The following is a 26,646-nucleotide window of genomic DNA, read 5'->3' as shown; positions in this document are numbered from 1 at the left end:
TTTGCTTTGTTGCAAGCTATACACCGAATCGGAAAAGGTGCGCCTCAAAACCGACTACCTAGAATACTGGGGTAATCGGGGGTTCGGCATAAATGTAGCGACGGGATTATACAGCCCGTGGGAAAGGGAAACGCACTCACTACTTTCCTGGGGTCGCCGCCGCTGTTGAGCCGGACGTACCATGTCTCGAACCAGATCTGGACGGGATGCGTCCTCATGAGGCTTAACGGGCAAGGCGGCCGAATGGCAGCCTCAAGTAGGACACCTGGGATAGGGGATGGGATCCTGAATTGGGAAACGAAGAAGCTGTAGTTTTTTAACCGCTGTTGCAGTAAAGGAAATAGATTGTGTGGGTGACACCATCGAACTAGACTTTTCTGTGCGATCTTATATCCTCCTGGCGGCAATGAAACTCGCCTCCAAGGGTGAAGAGGTAGAAAGCCATTTGCAGACTGGTCAAGGCTGGAAGGCTTTGTTGAAGCCCGAATCGAGCCGTGAAACCAAAAGCCTTGATGTTTATAAAGCCTTATTAACAAAGCGCGCCGGCTGCCTATACCCGAAAACCGGATCGAATTATTTGGGCTGGATTGTTGGCGGAAAATGGGTAGCTTTTCGGGAGATGGATGGGTTCGTCAAGCTCCGAGTTCGACTTTTCCTTGAAACGGCATGTGAACGCAGAAAAGGCCATTTAAAATTGGATATCTATTGTACTTCAAATGACATTCTATCACGATGCTCCCAATCATTTGTGGTTGCTTTGCACTCCACCACCGTCAACAGTGGGAAGGTTTTTCACACAGCCAATACGCAGTGTTGATAGACACTGAAGCGTTGTCTATGTGCAGCGACAACCCATCCAAAAGTGAAAAACTGCCATCCAATTCCGCGGTAGGGATTGGTTAAGCTTATATCCACTGTTGCATAAATAATCTAACTATATACAAGACCCAAATAGGGAGGATTATCCGGATTATTTTGTAACGCGGGGGCTGCAGCGAAGTTCTTCGGCCACATGTATACTTGGGAGAAAATAATCCCCCCTTCTTCGCCAGCTATGTTACGCCAATATAACGCGGCCGCGGCTGCAGCCGCCCTCCCGCTCCTGTATCCAAGCCTTGGGTTGAGCAATTCCCCTTTGTATGGACTGGCGTTGGGCTTCCTCACGCGTCAGCGGAATAAATACCAGCGGCTGCACGAACGGTTTCTTTCTCCAGAAAGCCAAATCCTTTCCTTCCCTGATCATCAACAACCTCGTATCATCGATGAGTAACTTTGTCTCGGGCGCCCAGGGCGCGTTCTGCCCATCCAACCCTTCCAAGGCTTCCAGAAGCCCTTCGCGCATGTCCATCAGCCACGGATGCATCTGAGAGAATTTGTCAGATCTTGCTATATTTTATTATGTTCGTCGTTTCTCTTCTATCTCTTTCTTGCCCGGTGTTCCGTCTCTGGGAATTTCTTTATTTCTGGTCCAATAACTATTTTTATCACATGGACCAAAAGACTAGCAGTACCTGCGCATTACGGATGCCTCATCAGGTCCCGATTAAGGCCATCACTTTGTACCTCCAATATCTACGTGACATTTCCGGACCAGGGTCGTACGTTTTAATTTTGTCCAAAGGCAAATCAACCCGTTATTTGCTATTATATTTGTTGTTGCCAGGGTTTTCCGCTTCGTTACAAACACCCTGCGGTACCTCTGGTAGAAGTTTAAGTCATGTAAACGGTTCGCCTTTAAAAAATTTATCAAACATATTTGTATTTTATTTTTTTTCTTCTTTTGATCTCCTGGGTATTGTATGATATTGTATAATGGATGCCTTGTGCTTGTTTTTGTTTATGCAAATTTTTGCTGCCTTGTCGTTGAGAGTACCTTTTTATTCGTTCCCGTCGGTGCTCTTGTCTGCTACCCAAGTATTTCCACAATGGCTGAGTGGCTATTGCTAACAACGCGTCCGGGAAGAAAGCCCTGGGGACTCATTTCGCAACGACTATAACCCCGATACCACATCACATCGTGGCTCATCAACGCGCATCCAATGTTCAGTATGCAAGCCCCGCGAGGGCACAGGGCTGAGTTGGCATTTATCAGTACGGCATTCAGCCTCGACCTGACTATCGCGCAAGGACAAACTCTCCTGATTTTGTCTGAGACCGTCAGTGCGACGTGACAAGTTGAGCGCAGCAAACTGCGCCATTTCTGCGAGATGTGACACATAGTTCACATTGTATTTTTTCTTATATTTTTTTTTTGTTTAAAAAAATTACGATGACCCGGACTAGACAGTCGGCAAAGTAACCGCCTCAACAAGGACTACTGCTAGGCTAGTCTGGCAGAGACCACTTACCAGGGCCCATGTCGAATAAGAGAAATATTTTTTCGCTGGGCTGGGTTTCCAGCCAGCATCTCTAGAGCGATGGAGAAACAGCCGGGGAATTTGTCGGAACGGTTGTTGGTTATTGGGCAAAGATAATGAAAAACACAAAAAACAAAGTTTGCAGAAAATTCGATAGAAGAAATTATCGACTTTCGCTAGGTGCCTGACTGGGCAAGTTGGGTTCCAAGCTAACTGGCTCGTTCCATCCTCTGGTCAACCGGGGACGGATGCTGCAGTTGGTTTTGGGTCGCAAGTCTTGGCTTTCCCCGTGCATCCGTGTTTGCTGATGAACGCAAAACAAAATCCTCAAAATTTTTTTCTTTACCTTCATTTATTTAATTTTTATCCGATCGCCCAAGGGAAGAGAGCCAAAGATCCGATGACGTGCCCGTGCTTTTTACATGGGATTCTCGTATTTCTTGGCCCGCGATGCAGCCTAGGGCGGATGTTTTCTATTGTTTACGGGTAGCATCCTTATCTTTCTTTGTTCGTTATTTTTATTTTCGGTAGTCCGGGCTAACGGACGAGCGTGCCGTCCGATCTAAAATGTGATAGAGGCGCTTGGCCCCTTAGACGAGGGGAAGGGAAGGGGGGAAGGGTACACCCAAAACTCGATGGGAAATCGAGATGCCATGGCCCGACCGGGCGGGAGGCGGACAATGTGTTGGGGATCTGCGGCCAAAGTGTCGAAGAGAACAAAAAAAGCTGTGGTGGGTTGCTGGAGACATCCATGGCGAGGGACACATGGTGGGGCAAAGCAAAGCCCCTCCACTCGCCCTTGGAAGCCTTGCCAGGGCGGGGGGACCCGCCAGGCATGAGAAAGTTTGCGGCATTGACTGCTCAACAATTCAGTATGTTGGAGAATTCACATCCACGTTAGTGTGGGTGGAGATATGGGCCATCTTTGGTCCTGAATTCAGTTGTCAATATGAAGATTCGAGTCAAGACGACGACGTGCCCTTGTTATTTTTTGCACTGGATGATCAGAGTTTCAATCGAGAAAACGGGTTTTGTCAAGTGTTGCTGTTATCTGCAAATCATCTCATCACCCAAAATAGTAAGGTTCAAGTTGCAGTGTAGAGATGATAGATGTTCTCCGGTTTTTTTTTCTTGTGTCCCTATGGGTTGGGTGTGGTGTGGTCAGCCAACAGACGAACACTTGGGAGGACTTGTCCCCTCAATTCGGATGTATATGCAAGCGAATTTGTTCTTTTGCAGATCTGGGAATAGCGGGCTATATTACCGTGCAGAGGTTTGTGTGGTTGCAGTTGGCAACATGGCGGCGCCCGATGTTTGGGGCTTGTCAAAAAAAGGTTCTTCTTTGAATATTTACTTTGCCGTCTATTTGCATGTGTAATGGGTCATCATGCATCAGAGTTCAGCTGCGGTGTACACAAGAATCCTGAGGTCAGCTTATCTTGCAGTACACGTATCGTCTGATCCGGCACAGGGGAAGCAATAGCGGACCTTGGCTGGTCCTTTTGGCACTCCTCCCGTTCATGCCACGGTCTACCGTGGAAGGAGCTAGAAATTTAGAATCTGATGCAAGTAAGTCGAGAGCCTAGTCTCAAAGAGGCATGTCTGGATGTGTAATACTCAGTTTTGATCGTGTATTTGACCTGAATGAGCGTGGAAGCATTATCGATGACCGTCAATTCGGATCGAGCTCGTCCCTTGCTTAAGCATGTAAACATAGCGATTTCCAGAGTAACATGGTTTAGCCCATGTCTCGAGTGGTTAGCGCTGTCGAGGCGGAATCCAATTTCACCGGCCTCAGAGTGACAAGTACAAAGCAATTCTCACCACTTACTCAAGAGGGCCGGCGCCTGTGGCTGTCCTAGCGCCTATGCACCTTCTCTTCTTCGTTTCTTCTTTTGTTTTTTGTCCCCTACCTTTCGTACCAGAACTGCCCATGTCCCTGGCCCTCAAGCGTAGCTGCTCGCGATACAAAAAAAAAAAAAAGGATGCTCTGGAGGTCTCGTGTGTTGTCGGATAGCACGGTAGCTTCCCCACACCGAATGTCTGTTCTTTGTAAAACTCCGTAGTATTGAAAGTCGGCCTGGCCCTGGTGACGTGTGCGTCAAGACTCAAACAGCAACTCCCGCCGTGGAAGTACCCTAGAACACATCCCTGCAGGTCCCTTCCCCAACACCGAAAATTGACACAATCCCATTGCAGGGGCCTGGAGGGTGATCGAATTTTTGCTGAGCTTGGTGGTCCGAGCGCCCAATTTGCCGGCCTGCTAGTGGCCCCGTACTGAGCATCGCACCAGTCGGACCAGCGGTTTTTGGGGAAACAGCGACAGGGATCTGCCGCAAAAGTGGTGAATACTTTTTTTTCGTTTGTAGCCATTGCGCTGAAGAGCCTTGATTCTTAACTGGGGTCTTTCCCATTCTGATCGCTCCGTCCCGATGACCTCTCGTGTTTGCTGTAGATTATTCCCGCTATTCTTCCCAAGCCGGTCACTACCCTCCTCTCTCTAGATTCCTTATTCTTCTTTTACCAGACCCCTCCTGGACAAAAGAAGTAGACCGGAAACTTTTCGCCGTCTTCAGTTGTCGACTTGCATCCTCCGGCCCCTCGCCACATACTCCCCAACATATCGGGTGGATCTTGTTCCAACTCTACGTCAGGCTTTTCATACATCTCAGCGCTCCGACCTAATAGACTTGATACCCAAAATCCTCTACAAACTTGGATCCGACGAGCAGAGACTCGCATCAACCGGCCAGTATCTTCCGCATTGGAATCTCTCCAACGATAGTTTTCACGCCGGATTAGAGTACTCCGGCTGAAGCTTAATCTGGCCAATCAAATTTCTGTCTGGAGCTTAGCTGCTCGGACAACGGCACGATTCTTCGGCATTTCATGACTGCGGAGGTCCCCAGTTCTGCTAAAGATTTCCTTCTCTAATATCCTCAGTAGAGGCTACAGCCAACAAACGTCTACAATGGCTGAGACAAATGGAACCGCTGCGGCTGCTAACAGCTCCCGCCAGCGCAACGGCCCCAATGGCGCCACCGTGCCCGTGGCCAACGGCAAGGCCACTTACGCCCAGAGGCACAAGATTGCCGACCACTTCATTGGCGGCAACAGGCTAGAGAACGCCCCTCCGTCCAAGGTCAAGGAGTGGGTTGCAGCGCACGATGGCCACACAGTGATCACCAATGTACGTTTGCGAATGTAATGCTGTGTTTGAGTCAGAATGGACTAACAGTCGATATCCTCACAGGTTTTGATTGCCAACAACGGTATCGCAGCCGTCAAGGAGATTCGGTCGGTGCGAAAATGGGCATACGAGACGTTCGGAGACGAGAGAGCCATTCAGTTTACTGTGATGGCCACCCCAGAAGATTTGCAAGCGAACGCAGACTACATCCGTATGGCAGACCATTACGTCGAGGTTCCTGGTGGCACAAACAACAACAACTATGCGAACGTCGAGTTGATCGTCGATGTTGCGGAGCGCATGAACGTGCACGCCGTTTGGGCCGGTTGGGGACACGCATCAGAGAACCCAAAGCTGCCCGAGTCTCTCGCTGCCTCGCCCAAGAAGATTATTTTCATCGGCCCTCCCGGCTCCGCCATGCGCTCGCTGGGTGACAAGATCTCGTCTACAATTGTTGCTCAACATGCTCAGGTCCCCTGTATCCCATGGTCAGGAACTGGCGTTGATGCAGTCAAGATTGACAAGAAAGGAATCGTCACTGTCGACGACGAAACTTATGCTAAGGGCTGCGTCACTTCATGGCAGGAGGGTCTTGAGAAGGCCAAGCAAATTGGCTTCCCGGTCATGATAAAGGCGTCTGAGGGTGGTGGTGGCAAGGGTATCCGTAAGGCTGTCTCCGAGGATGGCTTTGAGGAGCTCTACAAAGCCGCTGCCAGTGAAATTCCGGGATCGCCCATCTTCATCATGAAGCTTGCAGGCAATGCCAGGCATTTAGAAGTGCAGCTTCTCGCTGATCAGTACGGCAACAACATCTCCCTCTTTGGTCGTGATTGTTCCGTGCAGAGAAGGCACCAAAAGATTATCGAGGAGGCACCGGTAACCATCGCGAAGCCCGACACCTTCAAGGCCATGGAGGAGGCCGCTGTTCGTCTCGGTCGCCTTGTCGGTTACGTCTCTGCTGGTACCGTCGAGTACCTGTACTCGCACGCTGATGACAAGTTCTACTTCCTGGAGCTTAACCCTCGTCTCCAGGTCGAGCATCCTACCACTGAGGGTGTCAGTGGTGTCAACCTCCCCGCCTCGCAGCTTCAGATTGCCATGGGTATCCCTCTCCACAGAATATCTGACATCAGATTGCTATACGGCGTGGACCCCAAGCTCTCGACTGAGATCGACTTTGACTTCAAGAACCCAGACAGCGAGAAGACGCAGAGGAGGCCGTCGCCCAAGGGTCATTTGACTGCCTGCCGTATCACTTCGGAGGATCCTGGAGAAGGCTTCAAGCCGTCCAACGGTGTCATGCACGAGCTGAACTTCCGCAGTAGTTCAAACGTTTGGGGTTACTTCTCAGTCGGTACCCAGGGTGGAATTCACAGTTTCTCCGACAGTCAGTTCGGTCACATTTTCGCCTATGGCGAGAACCGATCCGCATCCAGGAAGCACATGGTTATCGCCCTGAAGGAACTTAGCATTCGTGGTGACTTCCGCACGACGGTCGAGTACCTCATCAAGCTTCTGGAGACGGAGGCTTTCGAGGAGAATACCATTACCACTGGCTGGCTGGACGAGCTCATTTCCAAGAAGCTCACTGCTGAGAGGCCCGACAAGATGCTGGCTGTAGTCTCTGGTGCTGTCACCAAGGCCCACCTGGCGAGTGAGCAGTGCCTCGATGAGTACAAGGCTGGTCTTGGAAAGGGACAGGTCCCATCTAAAGACATCCTCAAGACCACATTCCCTATAGAGTTCATCTATGAGGGCGAACGGTATCGTTTCACCGTCACGCGCTCCAGCAAGGACAGCTACCATCTCTTCATTAACGGCTCCAACTGCTCCGTCGGAGTTCGCCCTCTCAGTGATGGTGGTCTGCTGATTTTGCTTGATGGAAAGAGTCACAACGTCTACTGGAAGGAGGAGGTTGGTGCCACTCGTATTTCCATCGACAACAGGACTTGTCTTCTGGAACAAGAGAACGACCCCACGCAGTTGCGCACTCCCAGTCCGGGTAAGCTGGTCAAGTACACCGTCGAGAGCGGCGACCACATCAAGGCCGGCCAGACTTTTGCCGAGGTCGAGGTCATGAAGATGTACATGCCTCTGGTGGCTCAGGAGGATGGTACAGTCCAGCTGATCAAGCAGCCTGGCTCAACTCTCGAGGCTGGTGACATTCTCGGTATACTCTCACTTGACGACCCTACCCGCGTCAAACAGGCTCAGCCATTCCTGAACAAGCTCCCTGAGTACGGCAACCCCGTGATCACGGGTAACAAGCCCGCCCAGCGCTTCACGCAGCTGCACAACATCCTCAAGAACATCATGCTTGGTTACGACAACACCACTGTTATGCGTGACAGCCTCCTGCAGCTCATCGAGGTCATGCGTGACGGTGACCTCCCATATAGCGAGTGGAACTCTCAATTCTCGGCCCTCCACACTCGTATGCCCCAGAAGCTGGAAGCTCAATTGAGCCACGTTATTGACCGGGCTCGGGCGCGCCAATCAGAGTTCCCCGCAAAGGCCTTGAAGAAGACATTCCTCAAGTTCATTGACGAGAATGTTGCACGCCAAGATGCTGGCCTGCTCAAGACCACCCTGGCTCCTCTCGTCGATGTAATGGATCTTTATGAAGAAGGACAGAAGGCGCACGAGCTGAAGACCATGTCGAACTTGATCGCCGACTTTATTGAGACGGAGAAACTGTTCTCTGGCCGCCGCCTGCAGGACGACGACGTTATTCTGAAGCTCCGTGACGAGAACAAGGATGACATCCAGAAGGTTGTCCAGACAGTGCTGTCACACAGCCGTGTTGCCACCAAGAGTCTTCTTGTCCTTGCCATTATCGAGGAGTACCGCCCCAACAAGCCGGATGTTGGCAATGTCAGCAAGTATTTCCGTGACGTGCTGAAGAAGCTCACGGAGCTCGAGTCCAGGCAGACCGCCAAGGTTTCCATCAAAGCTCGCGAGGTCCTGATTCAATGCTCTCTGCCGTCGCTCGACGAGCGCAAGGCGCAGATGGAGCACATCCTGCGCTCGTCGGTTGTTGAGTCACGCTACGGTGAGGCCGCGTACGACCACCGTTTCCCCAATATGGATGTGATCAAGGAGGTTGTCGACTCCAAGTACACTGTCTTTGATGTGTTGAGTCTCTTCTGGGCACACAGTGACAAGTGGGTCTCGCTCGCTGCACTCGAGGTCTACATTCGCCGTGCATACCGTGCGTATGATCTGGGCAAGATCGACTACCAGTACGATGAGGAGGATGATCCCGTTTTCGTGAGCTGGGACTTCGTCATGAAGCTGAGCGGTGATGTGGAGTTTGGAATTGGCGGTCCCCTGCAGTCCGCTGCTCCATCTTCCCCGGCTACCCCGAACGAATTTACATTCAACCGTGTCACTTCCATCAGCGACATGTCGTACCTGGCCAAGAAGACAGCCGAGCAGCCCATCCGCAAGGGTGTCATGGTTGCTTGCAAGTTCTTTGATGATGTTGACGACGACCTGCAGAAGGCCCTGGAGAGCCTGCCCATGAAGGGTAAGCTGAAGAGGCTGGGCAGCAGCGGTCCTGCCGCCGCCATTGCATCTCAGCTTGACAACAAGCGCCGACCCGCCGCAGCAGCTCGTGACGATGATGAGCTCACAGCTGTTGTCAATGTCGCCATTCGCGACGCCGAGAGCCGGGATGATGATGATATCCTTTCACGCATCAAGCCCCTGCTTGCTAGCTTCAAGGAGGAACTCTGCGCTCGCCGCGTGCGCCGCATCACGTTCATCTGTGGCAAGAACGACGCCTCGTACCCGGCGTATTACACCTTCCGTGGCCCTAACTATGAAGAAGACGAGAGCATTCGTCACAGTGAGCCTGCTCTTGCCTTCCAGCTTGAGCTTGATCGCCTGTCGAAATTCAAGTACAAGTCGGTGTTCACCGAGAACAAGAACATCCACGTGTACGAGGCCGTTGGCCGAGGCGTTGACACTGACAAGCGCTACTTCACACGTGCGGTAATTCGGCCGGGTCGTCTCCGTGACGAGATCCCTACCGCTGAGTACTTGATCTCGGAGGCCGACAGAGTCGTTAATGACATCTTCGATGCTCTTGAAATCATCGGCAACAACAACTCTGATCTTAACCACCTCTTCCTCAATTTCATTCCCGTTTTCAACATCCACCCTGGTGAGGTTGAGCACGCTCTGGCCGGATTTTTGGAGCGCTTTGGCTCGCGCGGCTGGCGCCTTCGTGTGTCCCAGGTCGAGATCAGGATTATTTGCACTGATCAGAGCAGCGGCGCTAAGCTCCCCATCCGTTGCTACATCAACAACACATCCGGCTTTGTTGTCAAGGTCGAGCTGTACCACGAGCGCAGGAACGACAAGGGCGACTTGATCCTGCACTACATTTCGGGTACTAGCAAGACAGGCGCTCTTCACCTGCTCCCTGCCAACACCCCATACCCCACCAAGAACTGGCTGCAGCCTAAGCGATACAAGGCGCACCTTATTGGTACCCAGTATGTGTACGACTTCCCTGAGCTTTTCAGACAAGCCATTCAGCTCAGCTGGAAGAAGCTCGAGGCGCAGCACTCCCCGATTGCCTCCAAGAAGCCGGAGGAGGGTGAATGCACCCACACTCTGGAGCTTGTCCTCGACGACCAGGACAACCTGCAGGCGATCGAGCGCGAGCCTGGTACCAACACCTGCGGAATGGTGGGCTGGATCATCACCGCCTACACACCCGAGTACCCCAGCGGTCGTCGCTTCGTGGTGGTCGCCAACGACATTACCTACAGCATCGGATCTTTCGGACCCAAGGAGGATCATTTCTTCAACAAGTGCACTGAATATGCCCAGAAGCTTGGCATTCCTCGCATCTACCTGTCGGCCAACTCTGGTGCCAGGCTTGGTGTCGCAAATGAGCTCATTCCTCACTTCAAGGTTGCCTGGACCGACCCGAGCAACCCCAACAAGGGCTTCGACTACCTGTACCTGACGGAGGAGGCCAAGAAGAAGTTTGAGGAGACTGTTATTACCGAAGAGGTCACGGTAGATGGCGAGACCCGTCACAAGATTGTCACCATCGTTGGTGCTGAGGACGGCCTTGGTGTCGAGTGCTTGCGTGGCTCTGGTCTTATTGCCGGTGCCACTAGCAGGGCGTACAACGACATCTTCACCTGCACCCTCGTTACCTGCCGTTCAGTCGGTATCGGTGCCTACCTCGTCCGCCTCGGCCAGCGTGCTGTTCAGATTGAGGGTCAACCTATCATTCTTACTGGCGCTCCTGCCTTGAACAACCTGCTTGGTCGTGAGGTTTACACTTCCAACCTGCAGCTCGGTGGCACCCAGATCATGTACCGCAACGGTGTCTCGCACATGACTGCCAACGATGACATGGAGGGTATCGCCAAGATCATGGAATGGATGTCATTTGTCCCTGACCAGCGCAACAGGCCTGTCCCGATCATGGCTCCTTTGGACACATGGGACCGCGAGGTTGAGTTCGCGCCTCCCCAGCGCCAGCCTTACGACCCCAGGTGGTTGATTGCGGGTAAGGAGGATGCCGATGGCTTCCAGTCCGGTCTCTTTGACCGCGGCTCCTTCGTCGAGACCCTTGGCGGGTGGGCCAGGACCGTTGTCGTCGGTCGTGCTCGTCTCGGTGGCATTCCCATGGGTGTCATCGCTGTCGAGACTCGGGCTGTGGAGAACATTACCCCTGCCGACCCGGCCAACGCCGACTCGATGGAGCAGGTCACCAACGAGGCCGGTGGTGTATGGTACCCCAACTCCGCCTTCAAGACTGCTCAGGCCATCAATGACTTCAACAACGGTGAGCAGCTGCCTCTCATGATCCTGGCCAACTGGCGTGGTTTCTCGGGTGGCCAGCGTGACATGTACAACGAGGTTCTCAAATACGGTTCTTTCATCGTCGATGCCCTCGTCAAGTACGAGCAGCCCATCTTTGTCTACATCCCGCCGCACGGTGAGCTTCGTGGTGGATCGTGGGTCGTTGTTGACCCCACGATCAACTCGACGGTCATGGAGATGTATGCCGACAAGGAGGCTCGTGGTGGTGTCCTTGAGCCCGAAGGTATCATCGGTATCAAGTACAAGAAGGAGAAGCAGCTCGAGACGATGGCTCGCTTGGATCCTGTCTACGGTGACCTCAAGAAGCGCATGCTCGCTGTGCAGGCAGCTGCAAAGGACAAGACAGGCGCAGAGGACAAGGAGGAGCTTGAGAAGATCAAGAAGCAGATGACGCAGCGTGAGGAGCAGCTTGGCCCCATTTACCAGCAGATTGCGATCCAGTTCGCCGATCTTCACGATCGTGCTGGACGCATGAAGGCCAAGGGTGCCGTCCGCGAGGTCATTGAGTGGAAGGAGGCACGTCGCTTCTTCTACTGGCGTGTGCGCCGCCGCATCAATGAGGAGTACCTCATCCGCAAGATGTCGCGTGCGACTGCGGGTCCCTCGGCTAAGATATCGGAGAGTGCTCGCAAGCGTCACCTGCGATCCCTGGCTGCCTGGACCGCCGTTCCAGACTTTGACCATGAGGACAGGAAGGTCGCAACTTGGTACGAGGAGAACTCCAAGATCATCGAGGAGAAGCTCAAGACATTGAAGACGGATGCTATCGCTTCAGACATCAGCGCTCTCATCCGCGGTGGCACTTGGGCTCAGGAGGAGGTCGAGGCACCTTCCACGCCGGCTATTGAGAAGAGCAAGGAGGCTCTTGAGGAATCGTCGGAGCCAAAGAGCCCGTCAGGACCTGTACCGACAATTCAGAACGGGTTGAGTGCATCATGGAAGGGTGTCAGGGACGTGTTGCGCACGATGCCTGTGGAGGACAGGGATAAGATTCTCCAGTTCCTGAAGGAGTAGGATATGGGATATATGAGGCGGGCGGAGTACAGCCATGGTAGCATGGTTGGGGAACATCGGCGTTGAGGGGCGCAGTTGTTTTCCGAACTGCTACTAATGAGTCTGGTGTACATTACGATTTTGTGGTATTTGTTGTGTTTTTATGAACGATTACTGGATGCTACTGGAAATACCACCATCCATGAGGGTGGAGTACTCTGGCGGCGGTTAGTTTGTTCCACTAGACTACTATATGGGCTTTAATAGTCGGTTTTTTTTTGGTATGAATGAAAAATGTCATGGTTTAAAAGCTGTTCGAAATGGCTGATTGGGCAACAGTCCCCAGAGAGAAGACTCGATTTTTCTCTTCTTTTCGTAAAAGACAGACGCAAGTTCCTCACAGCTGTTAGCCAGCCGAGGGTGGTGCAGGTGACAAAGATTGACATGCATCCCGCCAAGATGCCTGCATTTACATTAGCCAGGATCGAACGCCGACGTACCTACCTCTCCGGTGAGGTAAGATTTTGGCCAATCCAATATTGAAGCCTAGTATTTTCTACAGACAGCACCATACTGGGCTGAGATTTTGTTGTGCGGTCAAGATCGTACGAGCAAGGTCAATCAATGCCCGACCTGGCATGATCACGAATCTTGACTCGGCCGCTATTTACGCCATTTGGCGATCTTACTTTGTGAAAAGGAGCAAGAAACAGATGCTATACCCACAAGCTACTGAAACGCGGCTTTCAACCCAAAGCAGAGGTCTCCTTAGAGTCATCGGAATTTAGCAATGAGCTCTACCCTACTGGCTTTGACCTTTTTTTTTGTCGAGTTTCTAGCAGCTGTGAATGTAGCCCGTGTCTTACTTGGAGGAAGCAAGTTTGTTTAGATGTCTTTGTAGACTGGGTAGAGCGCACAAAGGGCCTGACATAGAATCACGTTCGAAACAGAACAAGAAGCCCGAGCAAACAAAGCAACGAACAGAAAACCGTGGGGGCAACCAACCCTCCAGACAAAAAAACAGAAACAGACAAATTTCCCCATCCTTTTTGGCTCATATTGGGCATCCTTGCCCAAGGCAGAGGACGATATTCATAGCGGCTTTTTTGCCGACTGCGAGCTAAAAAAAAGCTTCCTTGGTGTCAATGTATGCAAAAGGGGAAGCTAAGGTGGTCACTAACAACGCACGAGCAGCTTCACCATCGCCAGAGGGATCAGGAAATCCCGCGCTAAGGATGCTTGGGGTCTGCTTTCATTTACGCGGCAAAAGATCGGGATCTGAAAAGGATTTTCGGCAATATTGGCTCGCCTCCTTGCGACCTTGTCTATTCCGAGCCCACCAAAACAGCTCGTGCAACACGCCTGTTTATTGTTCCTGGGTGGGCTTGTGAGGGAGGATGTCGGGGCAGGACCTCAGTCGACGATCCGGTGGCTTGGTTTTAGGGGAAAGGTAAATACAGTTGCGATCGGTCTTCTCGCCCATGTCCTTTAGATGGAACGGTTTCTGCTATTTCTTTTAGTTCTGTAGCGCCATTTTTGTTCCCCCTCCTCATCTGCTGTATCGTGTAGACTGTGACGTTAGTTCGAGTGAACGAAACAGCAAGTACTTTGCCATTGGTCTTCCTTTTGTGTTTAACCTACCTAATAATTCCGCCACTTTCCTTTTCTCCTTGGGGTAATTTATTTCATTTCCCGATCCGGGCCCTTTAAAGAAACAGGTCTCGTCGTCATGACGAAGGACGGCCTGGCAGGCAAAGAAGGGGAGCCCATCTCGGAGCAACCGGCGCAGAACATCATGGATCCGTCGAGGTTGTCGAGCTCGAGCTCGCAGAGGCAGTCGTCGGGCGGCCAGCCCAACAACCCCTACGATGCACACGAGAGCAGTTTGGAACCTCAGCAGCAACAGCAGCCAAAGAACCAGTACCGAGGCTCTGCGGCGACGTCACACCTGGACTTCAAAAACGTCGCGCTGCGGCACCAGTCGTACGCATCGCAGAGATCACAGCAGTCGCGGCTGATGACCCCGCCGCACCACCAACAAAACACGCACCCGCCGTCCTTTGCCTCGTCGACCGCCATGCCGACGCCAATGTTTGGCGACTTCGTCCTGCACCGAAACGACAATTTTGGCGCGGCAGGGGAGGAAGACGAGGACCACGCGCTCGACGTGGAGAAGGAGGAGGCGGCCGAGAACCCCGTGACGGAGCCCGAGCCGGAGCTGCCGCCGCCTGTCAAGCAGCACCACAGACAAAATATGGTGTTCTATGCGCTGCGATACCTTTCGATCGTGGTTGTCGTCACTGGGCTGCTAATGGTGCCCGTCTTTGTGAAACGAAACGAGGCCGAGATCGACTTGACTGACAGCGACGCCGTCAAGAGGCTCAAGAAGGACCAAGCTGTGTTTTGGACCTTTGTTTGGCTGGTCGCATCGTGGCTGGGTTTTGTGCTCTTCGATTTGATTGGACTGATGTTGCCATATCTCTTTCGATTTGTGGCTAGGTAAGCCTGAATGAACAATGGGCGTTTGTGGATAACAGAATTCATGGGGGGTTTGGGTGTGCCTTGGGTAAAATATGAAGCTAACGACGGCGGAAACGGGAGCAGATATGTGAATCCGGCACACCAAAAGTACTGGAGGTTTCTCAGGGTGGTGAGGAGGCCAATCTGCCTCTTTTTCGGTATCGCCCTGATGTTCAGTGCCTACGCGGGACTCATCACATACAACGAAGATTTGGGCATCAACGTCAACAAAAAGGACGACAGTGGTGATTTCCTAGAGACCGGATGGACGTTCGTCGTGAACAATGTTTTGGAGCAGGTCACCATTTGGGCGGGCTTTTACGCCGTGGGCAAGATCTTGATCTTGTACATCTCCATCCACTACCACTATCGTGGAAACAGTAAGTAATGGTCCAGTCCGGGTCCCGTCCGGCTACGCCGAGCATGGTTGGGAGATCTTGGTACTGACCCCACCTGGCGAGCGACCAGACACCAAGATCCTGCGCTCCAAGGAGATGATGAACGCCCTGATCACCCTGTACGACGCCTCCCTGGCCGTGCACCCGGCGCGCCCCAACGACCACAACAACCCCTTTGCCGCCGAGGACGCCATCGTCCAGTCGGCGACGGGTCGCGAGTACTCTTCGGGCCGCAAGACGGCGAGGTCGTACCTCGCGCGCATGGGCATTGACACGTACGGCCTGGCGACCTTTTTTGGCAACTTCTTGTCCGACGACCCCAGGTCGCACTGGCTGCGCCCCGCTTCCTCCTACGCGACCATCGAGCGGTGCCTGGCGAACCCCCGCACCGCTGCAGCCTTGGCGCGGCGGATATGGGTCAGTCTGGCCGTCCAGGGGAGCGACGTGCTGGCGTCCGAGGACGTGGTCGAGGTGCTGGGCTTCTACCGCAGGGAAGAGGCGGCCAGGGCCTTCAAGACGGTGGGACCCATGGCGGACAATGTCCGGCTGGACGAGTTCGCCATGGCCGTCGTCGAGGCGGGCAAGATCAGACACGATGTTTACCGTGCCATGTGCGCCGCGGATCACGTGCTTAATGTCTTGGATTGGATGATTGTCGGCGGGATAGCGGCTGTCATGACCCTGTTCATCAGTGAGTTCACCCTTGTTTTTTTGCTTAAAAGTCTATCTGTCCATCTACCCTGGACGATCTGGATCTAACCGGGCCGACAGTGCTCCTCTACGTCCCATCCATCAAGGAAATCCAGCAACAGGCATCCGTCTTTGCAGTGGGTCTCAGTTTTGCCGCCGGCAGGGTGGTGCACCATTTCCTCATCGGCGTCGTGTTTGTCTTCTTTGATCACCCCTTTGACGAAGGCGACCGCGTCGAGGTGTATAACCTCTCATCGACGAACAAGACAGCATGCGTTGTCAAACGCATCTCGCTGCTCTACACAGTCTTTCGACGCGTAGACAACGGCGCCGACATGCAGATACAGAACCAACAGCTCGTCATGAAACGCATAGAAAACATCAGCAGGTCCGGCAACAACAGGCAGATACTGCAGCTGTGCGTAGACTTCAAGACGAGCTTTACCGACATCGTGTTCTTGAGGAGGGAGCTGGAGGCCTTTGTCCGCGCCGACGAGAACTGCAGGGACTACATGCCCGAGGTAGGATGCTCGCTGATCGGCGTGCATGAGCTGAACAAGCTGGAACTCAAGTGCTCAGTCACACACCGCAGCAACTGGGGCAACGAGAAGCTCCGCTCGGCCAGGTCCAACAAGTTCTACTGTGCCGTGCTTGCAGCAGTGCGCAAGATCCCACTCAATCGGCCGGGTGGGCCATTGTACATGGGTGAGGCTGGAAGGCCCGTATACACGGCACAGCTCGACGAAGAGCAGGCCAATCGCCTGGTGCAGAGTGGGCACGAGGCCCTCGCGTCCGCGCGTGCCGACTTCCACCCGGAAGCGGCCCGAGACGACGATGAGGCGGGGCAGCGTGATGCTGAGGGCGCTGACACCGAATCAGTCCTCAGAGACAGAGAGAGGAGAGACAAAGCAAAGGCAGAGAGGGCAACGGCAGCCGAGGCGGAGAGAGTTGCACTCGCCACGTTGCAAAGAGTACCCACGCCAGAAAAGGACAAGGTGCTTGGTGTGAGCTCCGCTGTGCAAGTAAATGACTACATTGGGAGATCGGCGACCGGGATGAGAATAAAGCCAGGCTCAGCAGGTTACTACTGAGTTTGCAGCTAAGGGAGTTAATTCGACAGCCTTTTCTTTTCTGAGTATAGTTGGCAGTTTCCACTTACCATCCATGGTTCTGATCTGTGGAGCCCGTGCGACGTGTTTCCGTCTGTCAATGGTGAGACTGTAGACGTCAAACATTCAATATAGGAATGACTAAGTCTCCCAGGTTTATGCGGCTGTTACCGTCCAGGCACACGGTGACATGAGTCAAGCCGAACCGCTAGGTCCGGGGTAAGAGGGAGGGAAGAGGATCCATCAAACGTCAATCGATGATGATTCGACGTAGGGGATTCTCTCGAGTCCAATCAAGAAGAGATGCCAATCTCGATCCGCACTATGCGGGAATAATTCTCCGGACCTGTCCGTTTTAATGAACCGGTGACAGTCCATCATAAATGTACTGTCCTACTATGTATACTGTACCGTTTGGTCTAGGTAGTTATGTCGAGAGTCAGTGAAGACGTGCCATAGCCTCCGTCCGCTTCGCTGCGGCGATGAGGTGTTTTCATTTGATGCCCCTGTTCCCGGCCCCGTGAGTTATTCAAGTGGAGGAAACGCCGCTGAAGCGAGACGACCAAACAATGAACGTGCATGGATACTGGTTGGTCTAGATTGCGCGAAGACCCTGCATATGAACGTGCCGAAGCATCGTCGGCATGATATTTTGTGGTACCACTGGCATCGCCAGCTGACAAAAATGGAGAAACCGGGAAGGTGCGCGTTCTCAACTGGACGCCACCGATGCTAGACAGATGTCGACATGCATGGGAGTGAGTCGTGAAGCTGTCCGACCTGGATGGCGTAAATAGATATTACATTCGTCTTAACCTTATACTGTAGCTCTGAGACCCTGAATGGCTCTGAGACCCTGAATGGAACCCATGGTTGGTGGCCCAGCAGGCAGACACACAGTGAGCGAAAGAGACTCGAGGAGCAGAGTCCGTCCGTTCCCCTCCCCTCCCAGTCGGCAGTTGGATACTGCTGCATCGATCAAGAGCTCCGGTTGATGTCTATAAAGCCATGTGTGTCTCCCCCCGAAACCGATCGTCAAATATGTGGTCGACATAGAGACAGATTAGTTCAGATCAGATCACAAGCAGATTAGCCTTCAGACCCAAAACATATCAGCCTTGAGAACCAGAGCCTACCATCGCATTTGCTTCTTCTTCCTTTTGCTCCTCTTCCTTTCAACCTTTCAAGATGTCCTCAACGACCACTATCACGACAGTTGCACAAGCCGACAAGCAGACATCAGGAGCATCGCCTCGCGACGTGTGGGAGAAGCAGATATCCGTTCTCCTGGACCAGGCCAACCAACACAAGGAGCCGTACAAGGCCCAGTTCGGCCCCCACTCAATCACCATCCACCCAACAGTCTACTCTCCCGCATATTTCCCCGAGACGTGGTGGTATGGCACTCACCTTCCGGCCATCGTCAACAAGGGCAGCTGGCTCGAGATCGGTGTAGGCTCGGGGCTCGTGTCGCTGTGCATCGCCAGTGCAGGATCCAAGAGCGTGTCAGGCGTCGACATCAACCCCAACGCGGTCGAGTTCACGGCCAAGAACCTCGAGGCCAACGGTCTCAAGGGTAATTTCACCGTCAGCGACATCTTTGAGAATGTCGAGGGCAAGTTTGACTTCATCTTCTGGAACCACCCGTGGCAGTACGACTCGACCATCCCGGACCAGCTCAAGTCGGAGAAGACGCACGACTCCGAGTACAAGTTGCTGAGAAGATTTGTCGCCGAGGCCAAGGACTACCTGACAGAGAAGGGAGTTATGCTGCTGGGCACTTCGGCATACGCAAACCTTGACGCCATCAAGTCCATCGCGGAATCGAATGGTTACAACCACAAGGAGCTGCTGAGGGGGCAAGAGCCCATCGGTAATGACGTTGTGGAGGAGTACTATGTTATTGAGCTGTCAAAATGAAGTAATGGCGAGGGATCATTATGTATTCTAACTTGGTCATGATGTTGTACTGGCCGCTGGAAGGCATAGGTACTGATGAAGTTGATGACAAACATTTATTTCATTTCATCTCATGCTTGCTTGTGAATCTGGTTAGGAAACAATTAGCACACGTGCACTCGGGTCGGCGGGGCTTGTTGCGCTACCCACCAAGTACCGATATCCGCCCTTTTGCCGTGGGGAAATCCCTTTTGTGCCCCACCATAAAGGCCGGGTCGGTCCCTTGATGGGCTTTTGAGAAGAAAATAAGAAAATCGCCACAGAGAAATGCCATTCTGTAACAAGCATCGACCAAAGTGGTTGGAACTGCGTCTGATAATTTGATGGGTTGTCCAGGAAAAGACATGATTATCAATAATTTTATCTTCCCTCTCAAACATAGTATTTGAGCGAATCAGGTTGCAACGACGGTCACCAAAGAGAGAAGCGAGGGAAAAAANAAAAAAAAAAAAAAAAAAAGCGAAATGGCTGATTTGCCAAACAACGGACCGATACAAAATCCGATAGACGGACGCAATGCCAAAATGACAAGCTAAAGCACTGAACGATATACCAGGTGATCATGCCGGTCCCACATATCTTCCTCTACCATTCAATCTGTCGGACCCTGCTCTGCAACGCTGCAAAACATCTAATCGTTCTCAACCAACCTGATCTAGCACAGTCGGTTCCCTGGCCCTGAAGTGGAAATTATTGATAGATTCAATGTCATAAATGCTTGGGTTATTAGAATAATTATCTGACACTTTTGTCATCGCAGGCACCTGTCATTCCCCAAATTCAAATCGCCCACTCAAAGACGCCACCTCAGCATCCGAGTCATCCCAAAATTTCGTGTCTTGCCCCAGCCAAGCACGCAATCGCAGCCAATCTTGACCTCAGCTGCCCTGTGGCGTGCTCGTCCCACGACGACCAAGCCAAGGGCCCGCCGTACCTTTTTGGTGCTTGCAGCAGTCCATCGGTCCGGGGTTCCCCCAATGGCAGCCTTTCCACGCCTCTGGCACCATTCAACCTTTGACAGTCGCAACGAGATCTGTGCCCCGTCGCGACATCGCCATAGTTTCTGCTACGTCTGACGCACCACACCCAAACCTACAACGCCCGCCAGGCCCCTTCCATCGTATCCCCTGTCCTGTCCTGTCGCGCCTTGGCCCTACATTGGCTTTACCGCTCCTTTTCTGCCCCGTCTATGCCGTATACAGACTTCAAGACACGATCGGAAAATGAAGCCACCCGCCGCCGCTGCAGCCGGCGATCAAGAGGAGGCCTTGTCCCTTAAGAGCCGCGAAACCCCTCCACCACGTGACAACACAAGCTTCCTGGCACCCATCGATCGCGAAAACGACTGTGACAGGAGGAGGCCCGAAGAAAAACATCACCCACGGCTGCCAGCCCTCTCTAATATGTCAAACCAAATAATCGGCAAGACGGTCAGCCCGTTCCTGAAAGAGCACATCCCGGGCCTGTACGCGCCCATCGCCAAGTCCGACAGCGCGACGCAGATAAAGGACAAAGCCAACAGCAAATTCTGCTACCGGCACCGCCCGGACCTCAAATGTCGGCGGGCTGCCGACGAGACCAAGATGGTATCGATACAGCGCTCTCTAGAGAGGTTACCAACGGACGACCAGCAGGCCATAACGCACGTTTGGTCGCTGTTTTCAGCGGCGCCCGCCAAGCATAGGGATCTGATGCTGCAAGGCATCATTACGCAGTGCTGCTTCCCGCAGCTTTCGACGGTGTCTAGAGAGGTCCACGAGCAGCTCAAGATAGACCTTGTTACTGCGCTTCCAGCTGAGATCTCGTTCAAGATTCTCTGCTATTTGGATACCGTGTCATTATGCAAAGCCGCCCAGGTTAGTCGGCAGTGGAGGCAACTGGCCGATGATGATCTGGTGTGGCATCGGATGTGTGGTAAGTGGCCGATTTCTCTCGTCTTGGAGTACGGACAAGATGAGCCCCGCTTACTGACAAACAAATTTTCTTGGTCCTATAGAACAACATATCGATCGAAAATGCACCAAATGCGGCTGGGGTCTGCCATTATTAGAACGAAAACGATTACGCGACTGGACAAGACAGCAACAGCTCGCAAAGAGCAAACGACAACAACCACGAGACCCAGATGCTCCACCACCTAGCCTCCCTGCACCCTTATCCCTGCGGTCACCTACACCACCGAAGCGGGAGCACGAAGCGGATGAAGATGGTAGCTCCAAGCGATTATGCACAAGCCGGGTAGGGAACGGTGCGTCAGAGGAGCCGGAGCAACCAAAGTTCAGGCCGTTCAAAGATGTCTACCGCGACAGGTTCCGTATAGGATACAACTGGCGGCACGGCAAGTGCGCTATCAAGATCCTCAAGGGCCACAGCAATGGCGTCACATGTTTGCAGCTGCTTGACAACATATTAGCGACAGGTTCTTACGATGCTACCATCAAGCTGTGGGACATCGAGACGGGCGAGGTCATAAGGACGCTGCGTGGCCATAGGATGGGAATTCGGAGCCTCTGGTTTGATGACAGCAAGCTTATCAGTGGGAGCCTGGACCAAACTGTCAAGATATGGAACTGGCACACCGGCGAGCTCCTGAGCAGTTTACACTGCCACACGGACGGTGTCATCACCGTGCACTCGGATGGCGAGTTTTTAGCCAGTGGGTCCATCGATAAACGGGTCAAAATTTTCAACTTTGTCACAAAGGAGACCTTCTGTCTCAAGGGCCATGCGGACTGGGTCAACTCCGTGCGGGTGGACACCGAGTCCAGAACCGTCTTCTCGGCCAGCGATGATTTCAAGGTCAAGCTGTGGGACCTCGACACGAGGCAGTGCATCCGCACCTTTGACAGCCATACGGGCCACGTGCAGCAGGTGCTGCCGATGCCGCCAGACTTTGAGCCCGACGAGGAGCTCCTCCAGGAACCACCCGCACCGGGCTCTCCGCCGTCGAACTCGCAGTCTTCGTCCTCCGTCTCCGGCGCGGCCACCGACGACGTTGGCCTGCGGGCCCTGTACGGCCCTTCCTTCGTCGCCGACCCGCAGCGGCCGCTGCCGAGCCGCTACATGCTCTCTGGCGGACTGGACAGCACCATCCGGCTGATCGACACGGCGACGGGCCGGTGCCTCAAGACCTTTTTTGGGCACTTTGAGGGCATCTGGGGCCTCGCAGGCGACACGCTGCGGGCGGTCACGGCCGCCAACGACGGCATGGTCAAGGTCTGGGAGCCGACTTCGGGCCGGTGCGAAAGGACTTTTACGGGCCACAGAGGCCCCGTGTCCTGCGTAGGCCTCAGTGACTCGCGCATGGCTAGCGGTGGGGAGGACGGCGAGGTCAGGATTTATAGTTTCGGGTGCGGCGAGGAGGCGTTGGAGGTGGTGGGCACGCCGAGCTGAGATGTTGTGCTTGTTGTTTTCATATCGCGTCTTTCATCTTACGCATAGGTGTCTTTTTTTTGGAAGATTCGGCCACGTCATAGCGCTGTTTTGTTGATAAGCATCTTGTTCTGTACGGCGGAGTTGGGCGCTACATGGTCAAAATTTGGATGTTGGCGTTTGTCGGTTGGTTTTTTTTGGGTGGGTTGCTAGAAGTATACCAATGTTGGAATATTACTCATTTTGTCCATTCGGCGTCGAGTGTGACGACATGGTCTGGTTGCAGGTACCAAGACCTAGTGTCCCCATAAAAGAATGAGACTGTTAGACGATGATAAGCCACGGCAGATTCATCACCCTATGCCCTTGATTTAAATATACTCATGCTCCTCTCAGTAGGCAACCTGAATCTTGGCTCTGAAACATGCACTCGGAAAGATGTACAAGATGAGGGCCTTGGCTTGGTTGTGAGTAAGCGGTACTTGGGTTTGCCTGTCATATCAGACTAACAGACCTCGGATGGAACCTAGAGACATTAGATGTGTTACTCAAAGGTATGTACGGCACACGTTTAACAGGACAGGCTCTGGGATCTTTCAAGAGTGTTCCAATTTCGGCGTCTCGGTTTACGAGACTTGTCTCCATCGGTTTCCGAGAAAGCACTCAATTCAGAAAACCTGGGGAATATTGCGGCAGCAGGGTTTTCTGGCAATGTGTTTTGGTCTTATTCCCCGTGCCTCGGCATGTTTGAATTCCCCCCCAAAAACAAAACCACTTATCCCGAAGTTGCCCGATTATGTTCAGCTTTCTTGTTAAAGACAAGTCTCCGGGTAGTAATTAGTGGTTGGCTCCTTTTTTTTTTTTTTTCCTTTCCCCACAATTGTCTTTTTGGAGCTCTAAATCCTACAGCGAAAAAAGGAAAAAGATGCACCGCCCCTCCCCCGCAAAATGGGCAAGCGGAGAGACAGGCAAGAAACAAGTGGAGAGAGGTCGGCTTCGGCGTCGGTTATCATCGCGCTTATTCGGCGTTACGTCACTTTTCTTTTCCACTCTGGGTCCCTCTTTCACATGGGCTTTGAATTGTAACTCAGGTTTGGAAGTGGGAGAAAGGGTCACGTTCCTGGCCAATTCAATTGGACATTTCCTATTGGTTTCTACCACTGTCGACCTGTTCTCGTTGACAACAAACCCACCCAAAGGTACTCTGGAGTGGCTGCCGCCTGGCCGAAGCTGGCCTGGTGAATTAACGTAGGTAGGTACTTGGTGTACGGCTTAGTTCTGGCAGAGCATACACCAGGTAGGTACCTTCAGCATCAAGTACCGGCCGGTAGTTCGCCCATTGACATTTAATTCTCCCTGGAAAGCTTTCACGACACGGCTGTCAAATCACTCTACCACGTGCTCCGGCTACGGGCCATTATTCAAACCAAGACAACGCTGTACAATAGCGACACGCACTTTGTAAGAGGCACACAAAAAGCTTGCAAACCCCCCCTCTTCGCCAGAGAGGACATTTGTACACGGGGAAACACAGGATGTAAAAATAGCATCGAGTATACCCGAGACGTGAATGATGTGATTTGAAAGACACAAAAAAGACACATCCCCCCTGGATTCTACGGGATACGACATGCGCCCGTGACAGCTGATCTCATGGTGACTATGCCACGGCCGGGCGAAAGGTAACTTTTTGGTCTGTTCTGGACCGCCAATGTGGGACGCCCGCGGTCCTTTTTCCCTCCCCCGTTTACTTACTCCAAAAACGCCCTTGGGAGGGGACGCGGCTTAAGGGAGGGAGGGAGGGACAGGGACAAGTTTGCTCACCTGAGCCCGTATTTCTTTGAATGGGATTTCCTTCCATTTTCGGTTCTTTTGTTTTCCCTGGTCGTGTTGTTTTTAGCTGATACTTTATTTACCCCTCGGCTTCTGGTCCCCCCCCCTGTTCGGGCTCTTGGTGCAATTCCTGCGCTTGTGTGGTTTGATAGCTCCAAAAGGTAGCTTCCCCTGGACAAGCTGACTTACATCACTTTTCTGCATGTGATACCTCTAGAGCAGAGCTTGCATCAACCTGAGGCCCTTGAGCTATACTTTTCTAGTTCACTCTTATATTCTAAGTCCACTAGCCCCTTGATTTTTAATTTCTTAAAAAAAAAAACTCTTGTTACCATTTCTCTTCATGACGATTCACCGGTTCTACCCTTTCACTTCGGCGAGCATTACCTTTGGACAACAATAACTGACACCTCAGAGTGCACACAAAATCCGATTCTCTTGGAACGTCCATCCCGCTGTTACAGGTTTCGCAGAGACAAAAAGGCGCTAGGAGATACCCCTGCCCACTTGCAGCATCGGCAGCCCTTTTTTTGCAACTCGGGACGAACACGTGAAAGTTGCTTGAGCTCCACGATTTTCCCTGGTGAACAGACGCGCGAGCAAAACGTCTCTCGTCTTGTAATACCTACCTGGCCTTGGTTTTCTTGCTCCTTTCAGCTTGCGCTCGAACCCATCACCCTGACAGCCTTGGTCCTGCATGCGCCGACTTCGAAAACGTCACAACCATCCCAGCGCTCGACCTCGCTGAACCCCTCCACATCCTATACCCTCCAGCAACGCAAGCTTTTCCTCATAAACCCAATCCAGAATACCAACATTGCCAGGCACGACGCCCAAGGCGGGACTAAACAAAGAAAAAAAAACAAAGAGACAAGATGGCGACAAAGGTCAGCAAAGACGGCAAGCCGCCGCCCTCTGCCGCCGTCAACCTAATCGCAGGCGGCGGCGCCGGCATGATGGAGGCTCTGGCGTGCCACCCGCTCGACACGATCAAGGTGCGGATGCAGCTGTCGCGACGGGGGCGGCAGCCCGGGGCACCCAAGCGCGGCTTTCTCAGCACGGGCGCGGCCATCATCAAGAAGGAGACGCCGCTGGGTCTGTACAAGGGCCTGGGCGCGGTGCTGACGGGCATTGTGCCCAAGATGGCGATCCGGTTCACGAGCTTCGAGGCGTACAAGCAGCTGCTGGCCGATAAGGAGACAGGCGGGGTGACGGGCCGCGCGACCTTCCTGGCGGGGCTGGCGGCGGGCGTCACCGAGGCCGTCGCCGTCGTCACGCCCATGGAGGTCATCAAGATCAGGCTGCAGGCGCAGCACCACAGCATGGCCGACCCGCTCGACATACCAAAGTACCGCAACGCCGCGCACGCCCTCTACACCGTCGTCAAGGAGGAAGGCTTCGGCGCCCTGTACCGCGGCGTGTCGCTGACGGCCCTGCGCCAGGGCTCCAACCAGGCCGTCAACTTCACCGCCTACACGTACTTCAAGGGGAAGCTGTCCGAGTGGCAGCCGCAGTACAACGGCACCACGCTCCCCGGTTACCAGACCACCCTGATCGGCCTGGTGTCGGGCGCCATGGGACCGCTCAGCAACGCGCCCATCGACACCATCAAGACGAGGCTGCAAAAGGCGCCGGCCGTCGAGGGCGTCAGCGCGTTCAAGAGGATTTCACAGATTTCCGGCGAGATGTTCAGGTGAGTTTTTTTATTTTTATTTTTTTCTTCTTTTTTTTGCTTTTGACGCGGAATCCAAGTGGATTGATTGATTGACTGGCTAGCTCGCGGTGGAACCCCCCGCTTCTGGTTGCTTGTCCACAAATTTGAGAGCAGTGGAGACTGACGATACAACAACACCCACCCTTTGATTTGAAACAGGCAAGAAGGCATGCACGCATTCTACAAGGGCATCACGCCGCGCATCATGCGTGTTGCTCCGGGACAGGCTGTCACCTTTACGGTGTACGAATACCTCAAGGAGAAACTCGAGACGAGAGGACCATTTTCACTCTCTGGCGGCGAGTACAACGATTAGTGGTTTTGTCGGCTGCTCAGATATGTTGATGATAGGATTCTTAGACGTTGAGAGAAAGACTTTTGATGTTGCAGATGTTGAGGGAAAAAAAAAAAAAAAAAAAAAAAAGAGCCACCGGAAGAGGCCGAGCCTAGTAATGGGGACATTCCGATTGGATTGTTTGTTTTGGCATAAACATTTTCGCCTTTGGGCACCTCGCGCTGCATATACGCAAGTTGAGCTTCATGCAAGGAAATGCCTCGGAGAAGAATTCAACAAGGGTGGTGGCATTGAAGAGATGTCGATTTAACTCCACAACGCTCTATCTCCTAGAGAACTATCTGGGTGCTCGTAAACTTCGGA

General features: G+C 53.0%; 6 protein-coding genes across 6 annotated transcripts; 5 read left to right on the top strand and 1 right to left on the bottom strand.

Annotated features, from left to right (window-relative positions):
* Positions 1-4,495: 4,495 nt before the first annotated feature.
* Positions 4,496-4,642, bottom strand: PpBr36_02572 (uncharacterized protein; the record flags this gene model as incomplete). Its single annotated transcript, XM_029889752.1, has 1 exon — positions 4,496-4,642. The coding sequence occupies one exon, from the start codon at positions 4,640-4,642 to the stop codon at positions 4,496-4,498; it is 147 nt and encodes a 48-aa protein (XP_029754390.1).
* Positions 4,643-5,328: 686 nt separating this feature from the next.
* Positions 5,329-12,414, top strand: PpBr36_02570 (uncharacterized protein; the record flags this gene model as incomplete). The annotated part of the gene is made up of 2 exons (XM_029889751.1): positions 5,329-5,547; positions 5,611-12,414. 2 exons carry the CDS (start codon positions 5,329-5,331, stop codon positions 12,412-12,414), a joined length of 7,023 nt encoding a protein of 2,340 aa, XP_029754389.1.
* Positions 12,415-14,122: 1,708 nt separating this feature from the next.
* On the top strand, positions 14,123-17,092 carry PpBr36_02569 (uncharacterized protein; the record flags this gene model as incomplete). The annotated part of the gene is made up of 4 exons (XM_029889750.1): positions 14,123-14,892; positions 14,998-15,293; positions 15,382-16,002; positions 16,083-17,092. The coding sequence occupies 4 exons, from the start codon at positions 14,123-14,125 to the stop codon at positions 17,090-17,092; spliced, it is 2,697 nt and encodes an 898-aa protein (XP_029754188.1).
* Positions 17,093-18,298: 1,206 nt separating this feature from the next.
* PpBr36_02568 (uncharacterized protein) lies at positions 18,299-19,030 on the top strand (the record flags this gene model as incomplete). Its single annotated transcript, XM_029889749.1, has 1 exon — positions 18,299-19,030. One exon carries the CDS (start codon positions 18,299-18,301, stop codon positions 19,028-19,030), a length of 732 nt encoding a protein of 243 aa, XP_029754189.1.
* A 1,148-nt stretch (positions 19,031-20,178) lies between these two features.
* PpBr36_02567 (uncharacterized protein) lies at positions 20,179-22,462 on the top strand (the record flags this gene model as incomplete). The annotated part of the gene is made up of 2 exons (XM_029889748.1): positions 20,179-20,983; positions 21,066-22,462. Exons 1-2 carry the CDS (start codon positions 20,293-20,295, stop codon positions 22,460-22,462), a joined length of 2,088 nt encoding a protein of 695 aa, XP_029753542.1. The 5' UTR covers positions 20,179-20,292.
* A 2,687-nt stretch (positions 22,463-25,149) lies between these two features.
* On the top strand, positions 25,150-26,304 carry PpBr36_02566 (uncharacterized protein; the record flags this gene model as incomplete). The annotated part of the gene is made up of 2 exons (XM_029889747.1): positions 25,150-25,967; positions 26,148-26,304. The coding sequence occupies 2 exons, from the start codon at positions 25,150-25,152 to the stop codon at positions 26,302-26,304; spliced, it is 975 nt and encodes a 324-aa protein (XP_029753543.1).
* Positions 26,305-26,646: the final 342 nt, after the last annotated feature.

This window comes from Pyricularia pennisetigena, chromosome 3, assembly GCF_004337985.1.
Source record: "Pyricularia pennisetigena strain Br36 chromosome 3, whole genome shotgun sequence".
Classification (NCBI taxonomy): Eukaryota; Fungi; Ascomycota; class Sordariomycetes; order Magnaporthales; family Pyriculariaceae; genus Pyricularia; species Pyricularia pennisetigena.
This window is presented reverse-complemented; position numbering and strand designations above follow the sequence as displayed.